This window comes from Tiliqua scincoides, chromosome 2, assembly GCF_035046505.1.
Source record: "Tiliqua scincoides isolate rTilSci1 chromosome 2, rTilSci1.hap2, whole genome shotgun sequence".
Lineage (NCBI taxonomy): Eukaryota > Metazoa > Chordata > Lepidosauria > Squamata > Scincidae > Tiliqua > Tiliqua scincoides.
This window is the reverse complement of record NC_089822.1, coordinates 209266147-209285935: the sequence shown is the minus strand read 5'-3', so window position 1 is coordinate 209285935 and position 19789 is coordinate 209266147. Positions and strand designations below refer to the sequence as shown.

The 19789-nt window shown below is 42.8% G+C and overlaps 1 protein-coding gene across 1 annotated transcript; it reads left to right on the top strand.

Annotated features, from left to right (window-relative positions):
* Positions 1-723: 723 nt before the first annotated feature.
* TNNC1 (troponin C1, slow skeletal and cardiac type) lies at positions 724-18260 on the top strand. The gene is made up of 6 exons (XM_066612571.1): positions 724-846; positions 6327-6357; positions 7154-7300; positions 7925-8039; positions 16736-16872; positions 17592-18260. Exons 1-6 carry the CDS (start codon positions 823-825, stop codon positions 17621-17623), a joined length of 486 nt encoding a protein of 161 aa, XP_066468668.1. The 5' UTR covers positions 724-822; the 3' UTR covers positions 17624-18260.
* Positions 18261-19789: the final 1529 nt, after the last annotated feature.

The following is a 19789-nucleotide window of genomic DNA, read 5'->3' as shown; positions in this document are numbered from 1 at the left end:
GCATAAGAACCAATTCAGACTAATCATGTGGTACAGTGACAGGCCTCATACGATACAGTGCAAGAATGTGCTTGTCCAAAAAGATTTTTCTCAGGAAGATTTTGATGCCAGGGTGATCTTGGTCAACCCCATGCAGGCATTCTGAGATGGTTCCTTTAGATGGAGGACTGCACCATATTCCCTGCAGGGATATGTTTGAATAGGCTTGTAATTGTCTGTCCCTGTCCACAGGGTGTTAGCCTGTGCTCCTGTCCTTGGTACCACAGCGTACATGTGAAATCTTGAGAAATGTTCCCTGAAATAGAATTATTCTTTCAATGGGACACTCCTGTTCCATTGGTGGGGCATCAGGTGTACATACTATATAGCCCGTATGTGTCTTACTGTTATCCCACTGTGAGAACAACAGGGCTTGAAAACCTAGGAGTGTGGGACCCCAAACTCTGGACATGTGCCATCTGATCCCTGAAATATGTACACATGTAGCAAAGATCAGTTTCTACTTTGGCTCTGTGTCCACTGAGGTCAAAGGCAAAGCATCAGTGGAATTAGCAAGAGGCTTTAGAAATGTCAGCTGTAACCAACTTTGCATATCTCCCCTTCAGACAGGGTGAGGAGTCTTGCTTGGAGCAGATAGTACAGCCTTTCATGGGTGTATATATATGTAAGGCTGCATAGTGAGTGAGTTGCAGTTCCTGATTGACATATTGAGGACTGACAGCCTACTATATAAGCAGAGCTTCAGGGGAGGGAGTGTGATTTGAAGTTTGTCTCTGTTCAGTGTTGCATCTCAGCCCAGCTCCTGACCAACAATAACTCACCATGGATGATATTTACAAGGCAGCAGTAAGTAAGATTTTCATACATGAAGAAATCAGTCTGAGGCTGGCCTTATGGCAGTGGAAGGAAAGGTTTAGGGAACTCAGTTTCATTGTCTGAGGACACAATTCGGATTCAGATCCACAGTTCAGTGCTGTGCTCATGGGAGTCTGCGCCATGCTCTGTGGCTATGATCTTAAACACGCTTACTAGAGTCCCATTGAACTCAGTAAGACTTACTTCTGAATAAACATTCTTAAGTGTGTGCTGCACATGTCTTCAAGGTACAAGGGGTATTAATATTCAGCTGACATTTCTGATGCTATTAATGCTAATTATGTTGTTAACTAATGTAGATTGTGATTGCTAAATGTAATAATGTGGGGGCTTTGATTTAAGGGTTTTTTAATCCCTTAATTTTCTTAATAGCAAAGATTTGTCATGCAGCTCAAATTCTTCTGCCAAGCCATATATGAACATATTGGAAGATTAAATCTCAACTGTTTGTGACTTATATGAAAATCCAAGCTTTTGTGTAAAAACATTGGGCTTCATTAAGCATAGGACTGGACTATTAAATACAGTTTCAAATCCACTTTGCATTTTTTATTACAATAGACAATAATTTATATAGGAAATATAGTGATAACTGACCATTTATTCCTTATGTATTAAACTATTATCTTTATTTTATTGCAAACCAATTTTTTTAGTAGTGAAAATTTTTGATTTTCACTCTGTCCTTCTTCTCCCTCCTTCACAATTACCTACAACAAGAAATCATGTAGTTAAAATTTTTGTCTCTCTGGGTTCAACCACCATTCTGTGAATCAAATTATGAAGTAAAATGCTCACTCTGTTTAATGAGGAAGAGGACTGAAAATCCCACCTGTTTAAACTTCAGGATAGTTAGGGTGCAAGCCTAACCCCTTAAGTCAGTGCTTTCCAGCACTGGCATAGTGGTGCCAATGGGACGTATGCTGCATCCTGCAGTTGGGTGTCACTCACAGAAGCCTCCTCAAAGTAAGTGAATGTTTGTTCCCTTACCTCAGAGCTTCATTGCCCTTATGTCAGTGTTGGAAAACATTGACATAAGGGGTTAGGATTGCGCCCTTAGTCACTTATGATTTTAACTTGGAAAGGAAGTCAATCGGGCACTTGAAGAAAGTATATGTGTTTGCCACTTAATGACAGGGATATGTTCTCCTATTCCCATTGTTATGCAATTAGGCCATTAAGTGAATATTCAGTCCAGTCTATTGCCTTTGTTGTGTGAACAGACATTCCTAGCCAGACACTAGCTGGCTGCACAGGCTACTGGAGATAGATTGCCTCTTCTTTGCATTAAGAGCCTCCTTGTATAAACAGAAACTCTGCTGCAGGCTATGGGAGATGCAATTGCCTCATTAGGAGCATCTTTGTTGTGCTTTGACCACCCTCATATATGTGGTCTGTTGCTTAGTGAGCAGTTGTTAAGCAGTGCACACCTGTAATTACAAAATCAGAAATACCCTAATTGGTCCAATTTTAACTATGCATTTGAAGCATAGTTGTTACTACAATTGTCCAATAACTGTCCATTCTTCTGTGGTTAAAGGTGCAGTTCTATACCTGGAAGAAAGCTTTATTGAACATAGTGAAACTTACTTCTGCATAAACCTGCATAGAATTTCACCGCATGAGTGTTTTTAGGTAACTGAAGTAAGACAGATGGAGGAAGGATGATTTCTGCCTTGAGCACATACTGATGAGCGCTAAGCACTCAGAAGTAGGATTGAAACAATTGGTGTCTGCTGTAAATAATCCACAAAGGCCAACACATGTGGCTTTGGGCACATTTTACTTTCAGATGCTGAAGATGCTATTTCATTTTAAAAAAATATTTGAGCTGGTTTTCAGTTCTTGATGCTGCTTGTTTTACATTTGCACACTAAGGAGCTACAGTGCACAAACCACTGCAACTCAGCTGGTGGTTATTGGATTGTGATATATCATTCCTCCGAAGTGAGTACAATGCTCTCTCATTAATGAGAATAGGCTCATAAATACGCCAAGGAAAATTTGTATTGCCATCATTAATAGCAGTGTTGACATCATTTGTAGTAACAGCAGCACTCTTACATTCCTTATCTTTTGCATCTTCATAGTAAGCAAGCTTTTCCAAGTTTAAGTTGCTCAGTGAGTTCTTCATCAGTGATCCTTAATCGATTCCTGGCCCCCAAAACAAACCATCAGAATTCTTGCATTGTCCCCGAGGAGCTACAGCCTCTGCAAAAGATGGTGCTTTATTTTATGCATATTATAACATCTGTATCTCATTTGCCTCCTAGAAGTCCAGGACAATTATTTCATATTTTCCTTATAACACTCCTGTAAAGTAGGTTAGTCCCAAATGCCACCCAATGAAGTTCGTAGCTGGGTGAGAATTTAAACCCAGGCCTCTCCTAAGTGTCAATCTCTAGTCATGATTTTGCAAGAAAAAGCAGTAATCAGAAAGAGAAAGAAGAGATTAGCTAAACAGGATAAAAACTTCATTTTATAGACTGATTTCTACTAACTTGGCAGTACATTTAAAATGTGTCCTGAATGATACAGCATGTCATTTTTAAATGCAGCTGTTCATGTGGACCAGCGGGATCTCAGTGGATTTATTACCTTGCCCACGCACATCTCTTATGCAGGGATCTAATTTTGGAATGGTTTCCAGATACCAGGGAACTATACAAAGCCAGGGCCATTAGATAAAAGTCTCCAGCGATAAATACCAATGCCAATCAGCTTCTGGGAACAACCATAAGTGTTATCTTTCTTACTAGCACCTCAGTCACTAGGGCATAAAAATAGCCAACATGCCAAAATAGTCAAGTTACGTGGGACATACATCAGTGACAAGAGGCATTTGCTTGCTGTCTTCAGAATCTTCAGCTATCCTGGCTTGTTCAGAGGTTTTTGCTGTCACAATGGAAGAGCAGCTCACAGCTGCTCTACTTTCATCACAGTGGCTTAGAGAGAAGTGGCCTCAGATTTCACTATGAAATTTTGAACTGAATTCTTGCTACTATTGTTATCTGTCCACTCTGTGCAGTCATCTTCCTTGTCACTTATCATTTCTAGGGCCTTCCAATTCTTTTTTTTTTCTTAACAGAATAGTAGCTCAGTATGATCAATACTTATATGGGTCAGTTCTGCTGATCAAGAATAATGGGGGTAAAGTTCTTTTGAAATGTGGAACAAGTACAGAAAAATTCCAAATGCTGCTGATGTGCTCCATTCTGGTATTAATATCATGACAACTGTGGGCTGGAGGCCATAGAGATCACAGGCATGTGCAATCACTTCATAGATGGAAAACCAGAAATTAGGAACACCCAAGAGGAACTAACAAATAATGGGGGTGGTATAGGGCAAGGTCTGATCCACATTGCCCCCCCCCCCAAAGCTGTTATTAGCCATGGAAGCGAAAACTTACTAGGGAACAGTGCCTGTAAGTTTCTGTCCATGTCTAACAGCAATTATGTGTGTTAGATTTAAATTAAGGAATCGGCACAGGGAATTTGAAGGATGGGCTCTTTGCAACTTGGGACATTTTCAAACTGCAGCATGGCCATGGCTTCATTGGTGATGTCTGAACAGGTCTGATTTCCCAGAATATGATTTTCCTATCACACACCGTGTGATAAGGGGCTTTCCGTAAGATAAAAACTGATATTTATAAGTATTTATAGATAATAAAGTACTAATATACAGAGGTCTCAATCCAACCCAGTAGCATATGCAAGTCAATTGATCATCTTAAATACAGCTAACTTGTTGTATTGTAGCCCATGATTTCAAAATGAGTTCCAAGTCTGCTATGATGTAGAGTCTAAGGAAAAACAGGAATTCAACAAGAGTAATAATTAATAATACGGAGATATAGGTACAGTATAAGAGTGCATGCTTTAAAATTAATCTAACAGAAATCAAAATTAATGTATAATTTTGTTTATAAAGAACTACTCAATTCAGGGGAAGCAAGATTATTACCTATTCTTACTTTTTAGAGATGCAGTAACCTTTCTTTAGAAGAAAACTACAGGCATTTCAAACTCTTCTAGAGATGAGCTCATGAACAGGGTGTCTCAAGAAAATGTACACACACCTTATAGAATCAAATTTATCACTATAATTCACACACATACAGTATATGATGCACACAGAAACGGTTGCTTGACCCTAGATGTCTTTAAAAGGGAATGCCTTAAAAACCCCTAGGTTGCTGGCCTAGATGCTTTTAAAAGCGGGACAAATTTCTGGAGGAAAAATCCATCACGGGTTACAAGCCATGATGTGTATGTGCAACCTCCTGATATTAGAAATGGGTTATGTCAGAAGGCCAGATGCAAGGGAGGGCACCAGGATGCAGTTCTCTTGTTGTCAGGGGCATCTGGTAGGCCACTGTGAGATACACAAAGTTATGGCCTGATCCAGTGGGGCTGTTCTTATGTTCTTATGACCCAATTAGTTGATTAGTTAATTAATTAGACCAGGGTTGGGAAAACATTTTGGCAGGAAAACCACATCATCTTTCTGACACTGTGTCAGGGACCAGGAAAAAAAGGATTACTTTACATTATAAATTTGAATAAATTAACATAAATGAATACAGAACTTATATGGGTGAAAGAATTTACTGAGCTTATTTATAATATATATGAGAACTATAACTTGGCCCTCAGCTCGCGTCTGGCGGTCACAACAGGCAGTTGCGGGCCAGTGCAGGCTCCAACAGTGTCCAACGGTGCAGAGGTTCATTGGAGACTGATGGCTCCCTGTGGGCTGGATTGGGGGACCCCGAGGGCTGCAAATGCAAAGGGCTTATAATGCTCTCCATTAGCAATTATACACTGTTGACCAAGGGCCCAATCTTATCCAATTTTCCAGCACTGATGCAGCCGCAATGCAGCCCTAAGGGAACAAATGTTCCCTTACCTTAAGGAGGCCTCTGTGACTGCTTCCATAACTTCAGCATGTAGTGCACATCCTGTTGGGTCTTTTGCTAGAGCAGATCCAAAAAGAGTCAGGAAAGATCAAGACCAGGAAAGGGGGATAGGATTTGGCATGCACTGCCACCATTGAGATCCACCCTCATACTCCCCTGAACTGGCAACCGCCTGCCCCTGCTGCGACCTTATCTGCTCTGGTGTGGACTAGATGGGCCGTTGGCAGACACACATAGCCTCTGATCGTTTGCACCAAAAGCTTTGGCTCACATGACAGTGGCATGTCTTTTGCCCCACTGTAACTGGACTTGCAACAGCAGATTGTAAGATAGGGTTGGGCTGTCAATCACATATCAGTGTGGGACTGCTTAATAATGATGGCAATCCTGTACACAATTTACCTGGGAGTAAGTTCCATTGGATTCAGTGGGGCTCACTTCTGAGTAGGCATGCAAAAAATTGAGCTGTGAATTACTAAAAGGATAAATGTAAAATAATGTGTTGTATCTTTAATTTTAATAACAGGTTGAACAGTTGACAGAAGAACAAAAAAATGGTAAGTGGATGCTATTTATTGTCACTGACTATTTCTCACAGAGGAGCAATTTATCTCTTTGAACTACTCGTATATATGACCATATGAAGCTGCTTTCTATTGAGTCAGACCACTGGTTCATCTAACCCAGTTTTTTTCTATTCTGGAAGTACTCTCCAGGATCTATAGCAATGACTTGTCCCTGCCCTAATACCTGCAATTATTTTAATTGGCCTTATTGAATTTAGGCCTTATTTTGTGTGAAGTCTGTGCTCTGCCACTGAACTATGGAACCTTCCTTGGGTACAAGTAGAGTACAATCCAAACCCATTACAATAATTTCAAATGTTGCCACTGCCTTCAGTGAGATGCGAATTGTAACCAAAACTGGAGAAATGTTGCAACCTGTCTTGAAAGAAGTTCAGCCAACTCTCTTATGGCCCAGCCCTAATAGGGCCTTATGCTGCTGGCACTAGCATCTGGCAGTGTAGTATCCTTTGCGGCTGTTGCAAAATGTGACATGCCAGGCCCATACGGCAATTAGCCAGGCCACTGCCACAATTAGCGAGTGGTTGGGGCTGTGCATCAGTGGCTAGAAAAAGAGCCCTGGCACAGATACCTCAGTATGGGGATAGGATACTCCAGGGAAGTCTCAAATCAAATTGCAGTTCAGTTGGTTCCATTTATACAAAAGGGACAATAAATTTGATATCATTTGGGAAAAGGAGCAGAAATAACCTTCTGTCAATCATGGTTGGAAAATTGGCTATGCTGCTAAATTCAGCCTAATGAACACAAGTTTCATTTCTCTGTCCAGAATTTAAGGCTGCTTTTGACATCTTTGTCCTGGGTGCAGAGGATGGATGTATCAGCACAAAGGAGCTGGGGAAGGTGATGAGAATGCTGGGGCAGAACCCTACCCCTGAAGAGCTACAGGAGATGATAGATGAAGTAGATGAAGATGGTGAGCTATTTCTCTGAGATGGTTAAGCATCTGGGAAGAATGGTTTAATTATCATGAAACTTTTTCTTTTTTTTTATGGGGGAGTTGGAATGAGGAGAAGGGTTTGAACCAGCTGACATTTGACACAGGCTTTCTTCTCAGTTCTTTGTATTTCTATGTGTTTCAGGTGAGTAAAATTTACTAAATAGGAAGAAGTTGGGTGAAAACATTTTCTCCCTATGAGCTTTACAGTGCCAGGTCCTAACATGAGCAGTAAAGATTGACACATTTTATTTTTAAAGTTTTAATAATGTATATTCTGTCTTTTAACAACTGTATAGAAGCACACTTACATAACAATAGGATAAAATAAAAAAAACAGACTAAATGAATGAAATTTACAACAAGATAAGCAACAGTGTAAAGCACGTGGCAGTTGAAAACAACAGCTGCTATATGATAAATCCATAATGGTTGTCAGTGGAATGAAAATGTAACCTCTATTGACTGTTCCAGCATCTAACAATATTGTAATTTGCTCTGATTTTTCTGCATTCGTTGAATTCTAAAACTATGTTTATGGGAAATTGTTCAAGCTGAAAAATAGGTCCCTTTAGTTTTTTTCCCCCCCTTTCTCACCAACAGGTAGCGGCACTGTGGATTTTGATGAGTTCTTAGTTATGATGGTCAGGTGTATGAAAGATGACAGCAAAGGAAAATCAGAAGAGGAGCTTTCAGATCTCTTCAGAATGTTTGATAAGTAAGTTCCTGAGTTAGCCTACCTACATCATAGATCTCAGGGAAAAATAATTTGAGCCTTCATGATTCTCATATCCATAATCCTGGAATAACTAAAAAAACACAAGAACGCTGTTAAACCAGTTTTGACAATTCCTCTACATTGTGGTAGTGATCATCACTTGATACAAACTTATCCAAGTTGAAAAAGTAACTGCTGAACACAAACTTTAACTGATACAATGCAAAGTTTATATTGTATGTCCTTTTCTTATTTTACTTGGGACTTTCCAGCTTCACCACCCCATTCCTAAATAATACTGTATTCCCTAAATAATTCATATGTTATGCTAAAGGTGTGAGATTATTCTTAATAAGAATATTCTGATTCTCTGTGACTTCTTCCAGTGCTGCCCCAGTAACACATGGATAAAGGAATCATGTAATTGGCCTATGGCAAGTCATGGATTAATCAGCCCAACCCCACCAGTTTTGTCAGGTGGTGGTGCAAGCCCAGAGCCAGGTCCCAGTTACATGGGACCAACCTGCCCTTGTGGTTCAAGCATAAGAAATAGAACATAGGAAAAAACCTAAGAGAAGTGGATCCATATTGTTGCCACAAGAGATTAATTACGTCTTGGTAGAATCAAGTGGACTGAGAGCCCAATCTTGAGGTCCGTGGCATGGCTCCACACTACAGGCCTCTGTTGCAAATGTGCCGTAAGGCACATTTGCGGGGCTCACCGCTGGGCTCCCATCGGAGCTAGCCCAGCGCCAACCGGTGCTGGGCTAGAGCCTGGTGGTCACCTGGGTTCCACAGCTCCATGGTCTCCTGGACTGCCGGGCTGTGGAACGGGAGGCGGGGGTGTGGCCGAAGGCATGGGGGAGGCGTTCCGGGGAGGGGGGAGGCATGGCCGGGGGCATGAGGGAGGCGTGTCAGGGGGGAGGGAGAGAGGTGGATCCGTGGAGCTGAACTGAGCTCTGCAGGATCCCAGGCACTCATGCAGGGCTGCTCGCCCTACACGAGCACCTTTACTTTAGCGCCGACCGTTTGGTTGCCGCTAAAGTGAGTAGTCCCATTGCGGGGCTACTTACTCAGGGAAAGGGGATGAATGTCCCCTTCTCCCAAGGAGCCTCCTGCGGTAGCATGGGAGGCACAGGATCCGGCGGGAGCCCTCTGTGGACCTACCGGGTCTGGGAGCTCAGTGCAGCTCAGGATTGGGCTGCCTGTATTTTGTCTGGGCCAGGCAGTCTGAACTGCTGAAGCACAATTCAGGAAGATTTCCATAGAATAGGATATAAATATAGTGACATAAGAAAATACAATTTTCATGCCTATACTACCTATGTTTACACTGTGCATTTCTCAAAAGGGAGGGCAAGACATTTAAGTAATAAAAGCACCCACTTTACCTTGTGCATGGTTTCTAGCGAGAAAAGTTTATTCTCATTTCATTGAGGCTAAGTGGGCTATTATAATAGAAAGAGAGGTACAGCTAAGAACAAGTAATTCACATCCCCTGTTAGCAAGTCTGCTTATTTTACAGGAATTGATTCTTTTGATTCAGAGTCATGTCAGGACTCTATGTGGGGAAGTGGCCAATTACAAACATTCTTTTGAAGAGTTCCAGGTAAAAATAGGTTGTGTCTCTGTGCAGATTATACATGAGGATGTGAAGATCTGATTAGGGAAATCACTTTGGTTCTCCAGGAAATATCTGCATAGCTGTGGGACAGGCTAGAACAGTGTGATCAAAGAGAAGTGATGCATTGGATGTGGTTTGAATCTAAATGTTAGATAAGCTACCTAGACTCCTTAATTTTCTGGCCTAATGCTGTTTGAGCAGACAATCTGGAAATTTATCTGGAAATACAATACTGTATCGATCAAGCAGTTTTCTGTGTCTAATAAAGCATACTTCTATATCTCTGACATTACATGTAAGACAGGAGATGTTGAATATTTCGTTCAAAATTAAAAATAACAAATACACAAGTTAATGGGTGCAGTGGCATTCCTCGCCACTGTGCTATCTGGGGACACACCTCCAGGGGTGCCACACCCCCACCTAGGGGTGTTGCCCACACCTGGAAGTGCCACCCCTGCACCCACTGCCTGCCCCTAGCACCCTCAGAACACCTCCAGGGGTGCGGTAGCAGGTGCAGGAGGATCGCAAATGCCACCCCTAGGTATCTGCTGCCCTGGACCATATGGCGCCCTGGACCCCCCATCAGGTACACTTCTGAATGGGTGACTATGATTTGAAGAATTGTTCTGCTTAGTATCATGTCAGTGGTTCTCAAACTCTCACAGAGGCCCTAGTGGCTGTTGCCTGATTTATAAATGCCAAGGGGTATGGCTATAATGGTGATTGGGCAACACTGCTCCCCCCAAGTAAACAGCTTGTTTAACCCTTGATACACATAGTGGCTAGGCTCCGCCATAGCCTAATCTGCCCTGTCACTTTTGGGAACCACCGAAAATTGGGTCACAACCCACTGGTGGGTCCCGGAGCCACAGTAGGAGAACCGTAATATTATGTTCATGTGTAGTTTATATACTTTATGGGCGCAATCCTAACCGGCAGTCATGCTGGTATTGGTGGCCCTGGAGGGTTGCAAACATGCCGTAAAGTACGTTTGCGCCTCCTTAGGCGGGAGCTGTGTTGGTGCATTCAGATGCGCTGATGTGCGGATGGAGGCAGAAGTCTCCGCCACGGCTCCCATGCTGCTGCTTGTGTCAGCACAAGCGCGCCGATATAAGCAGCAAAGGTAGGCGTGGAGGGGGCGGGAGGGGTGTTACTGGGCAGGGGGAGGGCAGGGGAGGACAGACCTGGGGGTGGCGCACGGGGAGCCGGGGGCGGGGCTTGGACCTGGCAGTTATGCCACATTCCAACTCTCGTCCCCGGGGCAAGCGGAGTGGCTTCAAGCCACTCCGCTGTCCTTGGACTTGCGCCACCTCCGGAGGTGGCACAGGTCCGAGGAGACCCATAGGGGCGCACAGCCCTAACCCATGGGTAAGGGGAAGAGCTTCCCCTTGCCTGTGGCTGAGCCGCTGCTCGCTGCAATCCTGCGGATGCAGTGCAAGCCTCCTGGCTTGCCTGCTCCAGCATGGGTTAGGACTGCGCCCTATGCCATATTCAATCTATATTTTAATAGAAGTACAATGATCATTTTTAAACAAATGTTTTTAATGCTCTTTTTTTCAAGAGCACTATAGAGAGGTAATAAATAAGATCATAGGGGTGATGATAGACACAAACACACAAATTTTGTGTTTGAAGAACATATAGGGTTGTATTCAAACATTGTTTTCCATGAGAAGAACATCCAATAGTGCAGACAGGGGGTGGGCAATTTTTGCTAATCCCCTTTCTCTTTTCAGCCTGTTGCATGTGCTTCCTAGCAAGGCCTAGAGGGGGGGGGGTAAAGGGGGTAATTTGTTCCCAGGCCCAGGGTCAGAAAGGGGACCCAGGAGCCAAAGGAGGGTGACCAGAAAGTTCCTGGGATCTGACATTTTCCAGTCTCACCCAAGCTCACTGCCTATGCCTGATGCTGGGAGCGCAACCATGGCCATTCAGCGGCAACTGCTGCTGCAAGCCATACACACTGGGCCCAGAAATGCATCCATGACCCTCCTTAACACAGTGTCAAATCAGGGAGTAAACTGGCCTGCTACAGTAGCTCTTTGGCTTGTGGAGCTGATAACCATGAAGGAGGGTATAGAGGCACAGCTGCAAGGCTACAAAGTGAACCTAAATACATTGATGCTAATTTTCAGCAAAGATTTTCTAAATTTCAAAGATTTTAAAGAGACTTAGGAGTGTATTTGGTTTTCCATATTACTTTATCTAGCTGCCAATGCTGCATAGTTGGGTAGACCTGGGCTCCACATCTAGAAGCCTGGCAGACCTGGGCTCCGAAGACTATTCTGGCTGTCAGCACCCTCCTCCTGATCTATTTTGTTCCCCATTCTGCCTTCCCCAGTTGCCCCCTTCCCCTTTGGGAAGGGTCCCAAAAGAAACTTTTGTACCCCCTGATAAAATTCCTCTCAGTGGCCCTGCCCTTCCCTGCTCTGTTTCACCCCTCCCCCTTTGCAAAGGGTCCCAAAAGAAACTTTGTACCCCCTGATAAATTTCCTCTCAGAGGCCCTGCTTCCTAGAGTTACTCCTAAGCGTTGGCTGGATGGGGGAAGGAGGCTGAAGAAAATCACATATATTGTGAAATTTTTCTGATTGAAAAGTCGGGGTTTAGATATAACAGGAGTGTCAGACATGAGGCCTGTGGGCTGAAAGCAGTCTACAAAAGCAATTTATCTGGCCCCTGTTATAATTGGGTTCTCCCAGTGTGATAATTGGGCTCTCTCATAAGTTGAAAACATGAACAAGATTTGCACATTTTCGCTTCTGTCATTTGCAGCTAATGAGTTTCCATGTGAGAACAAAGCGCTTGTTTCTGGCCATCATTTGCTTAATGATGTCACTTTCTGTATGAATGCTAATTTCAGCCCTCTGCATGGAACAAGTCTGACACCCCTGGGATACAACATATACCAAAAAATTTGCAAGAAGTTGTTACATCTTTCCTTCTCCCATTGAACAGGAGCATGGATGGAGGGGAGAAAATTATATATACTGTATATTATTTCAAATACACATATAGGAGGAAAAAAAATAGCAAAATAGATGTAACTCTGCTCTAGATAAAGATCTTTCATTTCATAGTCTAGCAGAGCTAGTAAACAAAATATTTATTGTCTTATTCTATTGGCTTGGTGCCAGTCAAAAATTCGCTAGGTAAATGGAGAGTTGGACATGGGCAGCCCAGTCCTATTCAATGCTGGCACAGCAGGGCCATACAACCCACATTGTATTCAGTATTGAAATTGAGCAGGCTGGAGGTCTCTTCTGGAGGGCTAAAGGAGCATTGGTTCTCTTTCCCTGTGTCAAGCTCTAGCCTGCCCAATGGGGCTACTTGGATCTGCGCCAGCCAAACCACTGTCGCAAGTCTGAGAAACCCCATGTAGGGCTTTTAGGCCTGGAATTGGGATTAAGATATGGCAGAGGCCTTCTCTGCTGTCTGCACCCCATCTGGAGCCTGAACCACCCCCTCCCTGCCCTCTCCCTACCCTGAAACACCCCCTCCCCACCTCTGTTCTGCCCTCCCCCCCCCCCGCTCATGTGTGCCATTCAGCATTGGTGGGATGGTGCAGGACTTCCCACTGGTGCTCCCAGCTCACAAGTCATTGCAAATGTGCTTTATGGCATGTTGGCGGCAGCTAGTGCCAGCACAGCAGTTGCTGCACTAGAATAGTATTGGGCTGAAAGGTGGAGAGCCTGAAAGCTTTGTGCTGGCCATGCTGAATTGAAGTATTTCAAGTTGTTAGCAATATCTCTCCTGGGCCACAAGCTAGTGTCACTATGGGAAGGGGTTGGAACTACAGCAGAGTAAGTATTGTTTAAGTGACTGCCTGAATCCACACAAAGGAATGGAATCCAGGAAACCACCTCACAAAAGATACAATCACATGTGAGCAACAATAATTGGAAATGCAGTTTAGCACACATAGGTTGTATTTACTGGCCTTTATGTATAGACACCTCTTTCTGACCCCACTTTCTTTGGATCGTCATCTTGTTTTACTCTGAAGAGCCAGGGTGGAATACAATATTTAAAAGACCAAGACATACAGTATATAATCTCAGTTTATTATTATTTTTTTAATATTACTTCTATTTGCCCTTGCCTAGGCCTAAAGACTATAGACATAATATTGTTTTTATTTTTTAAGCCTAGTGGTAGCTTAGCATTATTTAGCACAAGTATTTATTTATTTAACTTAAAACAGTGTGCCCTGCTGTTCAGGGTAATGCTTCCAAGGCAGCAAACAGCAGCATTAAAAATCAATAAACATACAATAAAGCAATACAAACCAGTAAAAACAATAAATGGAAGCAATGAAACAGTAAAGTGAGCATTAAAACATTATCCATTAAGAATTCAGGAGAAGAAAACTATTCTTCTGATACCTAAAAGTTATAATAATAAAGTAGGAACTACTTGAGTGTCTGTCGGGAGAGCATTCCACAACTGGGGACCTTTGTTGAGAAAGCCCTCTGCCCAGTCACTACCCATCTAACCTGAAAGCAAATATTGAAATTAAGCAAGAGCAAATACTAAAATTAAGACCTCTTTTTCCTAGTGAGGTCCAGGCTTCCGCAAGTAAGTGGAAGTTCCACAGGTGTAGAGAAGCCTCCAAGCAGTGGCGTCACTAGGGTTTGTGTCACCCGATGCGGGATGCCAGTGCGTAACCCCCCCATGCAGTGGGCGGAGCAACACCCCAGGTGGTGGGTGTGGTGATGTACCATCACTCCGCCTCCACTGGTTTTTTGGCTGTACCTTTTGATAGAACAAAGATAGAACACATTCTGCATGAAATTACACATTGATGGATATATAACATGCTGGTATTATTCCTCCAAACTGTGATTTTAGTGATTTTGGTCACGAGTGGTGTCACAACCCTTCCCCCAGGGTGTCAACTTACTAACAACTTATTGCAGCAGTTCTCAAACTTTTAGCACTGGGACCCACTTTTTAGAATGACAATCTGTGCAAGACCCACCAGAAGTGATATCATGGTGGAAGTGACATCATCAAGCACATTAAAATAAATATAAATAATTAAAGTAAAACAAATAATTAAATAAACAGAAGCCAGCCCCGGTCCACCAAGTGAATTTCCTCTGTAACCTGCCTGCAATAACACCCCCCGCCCAAAAAAAAAATCAGTAAGGTTTTCAGTCCTACCCAGTGCCCAGTTCAATTCTAAGAACTTCTGTTTAAACCAGATCACTGTCAGGATCCACCTGGCTTTGCAAGTCTCAAAAAAGTTCACCTTATCAGCGGAAGCCTCTGTTTTGATTCTTTTTAGTGGGGGGGGGGGGGGAGGCTGCCTTCTGGAGCACTTGTTTAGCTGCAGGTGCATAGGATCAGGACCATTCTGGTAGCCTTGCACTCTCCTTCACCTGATCTTCCACACCAGCCAAGGCATGTTTGCTTATTCACGAGTAAACGCAACTGTGAGGCTTAGTTTTGCTTTCCATAGTACTCAATACTTGGAGAGAGGGACTTCCTTCTCAGGTGTTTTTGGGGGCTGCATTCATTGGATCAGGACCATTCTGGTGTTGTTGGATTCCTCTCAGCCTGCCCTTTCCGTCAGACTAAGGCAAGTTCACCTACTCGCAAGTAAGCGTGCGATACGGCTCACTTTCACTTTCCATAGGGATCCATGCATTTTTGTTCTCCAGTTTTTTGGCCATCACTTTTGATAGAAAGGAGATATTTTGCTCTGGTTTTTTGCATTGCATTCCACTTGAAATTCCACAGCCAACGGTATATAATATGATAGGGTTACACCTAACCACCGCGATTTTAGCGTGTCATCCGCCCCAGTGCTCATCACCCCCTGTGCATGTCACTGTCGGGGAAGGAGCAGCGTCTTATCTGTTTGCCGCCAGCGGAATGCAGCCTCAGACTCTCAGCCCACACAAAGACTACTCTGGACACAAATTCTTCATTAGTTCAGTCTATATTTACAATGTAGATAACAGCAGCATAATAATGAAACATAAAGACAGCACAACATGCTACATACATGATAACAGCTTCCCGGCCCTTCCTGCCTTCCCTGCCTCCCCAGCCGTCCCAGGGACATGATGGTTCTTGCTGACCTTTTAAAGCACTGTGCGGGAATTAGGAGGGTGGTGTCTCCTCCTCCTGATGCAAGCTCGACACCTGTTACAATTAGTGAGTTCACCTGATTCATGGTGACTCAGCATTTCACATAGCTTAGGCTTTACCTTATCCATGCCAAATTTTCCTGTGTTGTTTTCTAACCCTGCCAGTCACCCGGTGTGGCCCGCACCCCCGTAGCGATGCCACTGCCTCCAAGAACAGTTTTCTGTGAGCCCTCCTGTATGGACAGTGTTTCAATGTAATAGTCAAAAGAGTGGTTTCTCTGGTCCCATTGGGACAGACAAAAGGTGAACTGCTACATTGTGCAGTGTCTGCAACTGTTCAAAAGCCCCTCTAATGTTCAGTAGCCTCAATATTATGAATGAATCGGTGATGGCCAACAGGTCAAAAGCTACTCGTCAGATGGAGCTGTTGAAAGAGGTACCTGGCCACAACTGCCACTTGAACTAGAAGGCCAGCATGAAGGTGCACAAGTACATACAAAATCTTGCTGCTAGGGAGCAATGCAACCCCACTTCAGTTATGGTGAATGTCCCCACACTTCACATCCCAAAGTTTGCTGGTCATCATTATCTTCACTGTTTGGATTCATGGGCAGACTATTTTTGTCTTCTCACATTGGTCAGCTGTTAAAGAGTCCTGAAGTTTCAATTCCTACTTGTTTATATGACGATGAATTTTAGGAACATGGGTGCATACATGTGGGTGCAAAAAGCAGCACTGAATGATCACACATTTGCTTTTTTTCTGTAAAGCTCAGAATTTGGCCAAACATTACCTGTTCATACCCTTGAAATATAAAGATTAAGGGCAAGTTATGTCATTTAATTGTTTTGATCTACTGAGGAAACATTTGAAAAGGGGCACTGGATGCCCCTAATGCCATCTTTAGGGAGAACTACCCAACCACAGATATTTAACAGAATTCATTCTTTTTTGAGCTCTTCTCTCATTTCACAGAAATGCAGATGGGTACATAGACCTGGATGAACTCAAGCTCATGTTGCAGGCTACAGGTGAAACCATCACTGAAGATGATATTGAGGAATTGATGAAGGACGGAGACAAAAATAATGATGGCAAGATTGATTATGATGGTGAGTGTCTCTTTTGCATATTCTTTTGTGTAAAACCACAGCAAGAACTGCAGCAACTACCACCCCCAAAAAAAGTAGAGAATAGATACACATTTTGAATGGCCATGAATTTCATAATACTACATTTTAATGACCAAGGAAGGAGATTTCTTCTAGTTCAGTAAAGGGCAAAATCCTCTTGTGCATCATTCTCAGCACACAGGAGTTCCTGGCTCAGATCCTATATCTCTGGGCACTTCACTTCCTCTTCCTTGCACGTTATGAATAGTTTATATTTAATTTGTTGGTGTGATTTTCTATATGCTGATTTATCTCTTGTTGATACTTCCAGAAGGAGGTATCCCATACATTACAATATCCCATAGTAATGGCCATCATGCAACGAAGTATTAAGCATGCTTAGATCCATGCTTGAATTCAGTGAGTTTACACATGTCTTCACACTCTGCCTTGGTTTATTGTAATTGTTCAGCAAGAATGGTAGGGTGAAATATTTTCCTGGCCTAGGAAAAATATTAAGCGAATAGGCTAAGTTCATGAACAAGTCTGAGCCCTGCACACTACAGTGCAGGCATATAGCCCTTATGAGAGGAGGCCTCTGGGGAAGGGGTTGGTGGCTGAGAACTCCCACTTATGGGACAATACACACAGGAGGAAGACAGAAGAAAGGAAAGGGTAAGGATCATCTTGCTCACATTTTTGTTTCCTTCCTTTGTCAGAATTCCTGGAGTTTATGAAAGGTGTTGAGTAAACCTTGGATCCCAGCCTCCTCTTTTGAACATCTTCAGTTTTGACTTGTGCCATTTCATCAGTTCTACTTCCCTTGCTGCTTGCATGAAGGCATGTGCTGAACATGGGGAATATCTGGAAAACGCAAATCAGTTTACCTTAAGTACCTCAAAGAGCCATCCTATGGATATTTGTTGAGTCAGATTATTATTGTAATCCTTTTATTGCTATTGGCTTTAGTGATCATAGCATATTACAGCACAAACCTATGCATATTTACTTGGAAGTAAGCCCCTTTCTGTTCAGTGGGGCTTCTTCCCATGTAATGGTGCATATGCTTGCAGCTTTAAAACACAAACCTATGCGTGTCTACTCAGAAGTTTGACTGAGTTCAGTCAGACTTATTTCTATGAAAGTGTGTATAGGATTGCAGCCTTAATGGGTTATGGGAGTTACAGTGAAAAAAAAATCATATCACATCAAATAAGGCTTGAATGACTATTGAGACAACAATTCACTAAAAATGGTGATGTTTACAGTGGAGGATGCCATCTCTAATTTACCTGATCCCCATTCAATGTCAAGTGTAAAAAAAAAAATAGTGTGTACAGAAATACTATTTCTTTCTGAAATACTAATAAAATAATTTTAAAACTACAGTAGTGATTGGTTGGTTGGTTGTTTTACAAAAATCATTCATACTACAGAAGTCATTCATGCATTCAACAGTGCCAAGCATGCTTTTCAGAAGAAATTCAGTTCAATTTTGGATTTACATTAGAGCTTCCTCTTGATAGTCTTACTAACACATCATGCATCCCAGCTATGGGCTCCATGCCTGTTCTAGCTCATCCCATGGGGGAAGTTCTATGTCAAAGGGGATTGGAAAGAACATGAGCCAATTTCACTGAGGTGTGGAGAAAGAGAGAGTCAGGAGGTACCATAATCCACACCCTCATAAACACAATCTGTTCAAGCTCAGTTTTTAATTCCAAGTAGAGCTAAGCAGTATAGCCAAGCAGCATTAGAAATCCACAAATGTATATAAGGAGAGAGGTGAGGAAAGATCAGGAGAGATGAGAAAAGATGAGAAAAGATCAGGAGAGATGAGAGATGAGGAAAAGATGAGGCAGAATGTGAAAGAATAGATACAGTACATGTAATATGGAGGTTATCAATAGGATTATGTGAATTCTAAAAATATAAAAATTACACACACCCCTATTTTGCACCATTTATTTATTTGGCACTTTATCCTACAGTTCCATTCTACAATTCTTCAAGGCAGTTCATAAAACCCACAAAAGCCATATAAAAGATCAATACAAACAAGCATTGCTGTATGTGTGTGAGAGAGCAATGAGAGATCAAAAATGCAGCTGCAATGCAGCCCCATGGATGTGCTTTGTCACCTGTTTGGCAACTAGAGTATTCCTTAAGGGGGCTTCATTTGCTTGGCAGCTCAGCTGACTATGAAGCCCAACTCTGGCAGGATGAAGAACCATGGGCTGGACAAACCATCTCCCATGGGCATTAGTTAGGAACCCCTTTCTTTAAGGTATTAGCTACTCTTCCCATTTTGGTGCTGTCTACAAATCTGAGAAGCATCCCCTCTACCCCCTCATCCAATTCATTTAGAAAGATATTGTATGACACCAGGCCCAATACAGAGCTTTGAGGCATCCCACATCATTTCCTTCCAGGTCAACAAAGGGTCGTTGACAAACACTTCAAGTACATCAGCCAGCCACAGAGTACCCTGACAGTAGCATCATCCAGCCTACATCCCACCAGCTTGTCCACCAGGATGTCATGAGGAACTTTGTCAAAAGCATTAACACTCTCACTGAGTCCAAACAATCACACATTTATCCATCTGTACTCGAAACCGAATCTTAAATGACGCTGAACATTTATGATTAAATTTCCGTTTATGTTACGCTGCTGGAGAGGTATGAAATATAAAGACATATCTGTTTCCACCATGACAGCAAATGTGTCTTGTTCAGCCTGGGAGCATATTACACCACTCCCCCCCCCCCCCGTCATTACAAAGGGATTGCAAAGGAAAGGGATAATGTATTGTTGCATCTACTACTTTCTTTTGTGAGAGGCACAGTGGGAGGATTATGAGAGATCATTCTGCTTTGTGCAGTCAGAGTTTACCTCTCCCTAACAAAATGGAAGG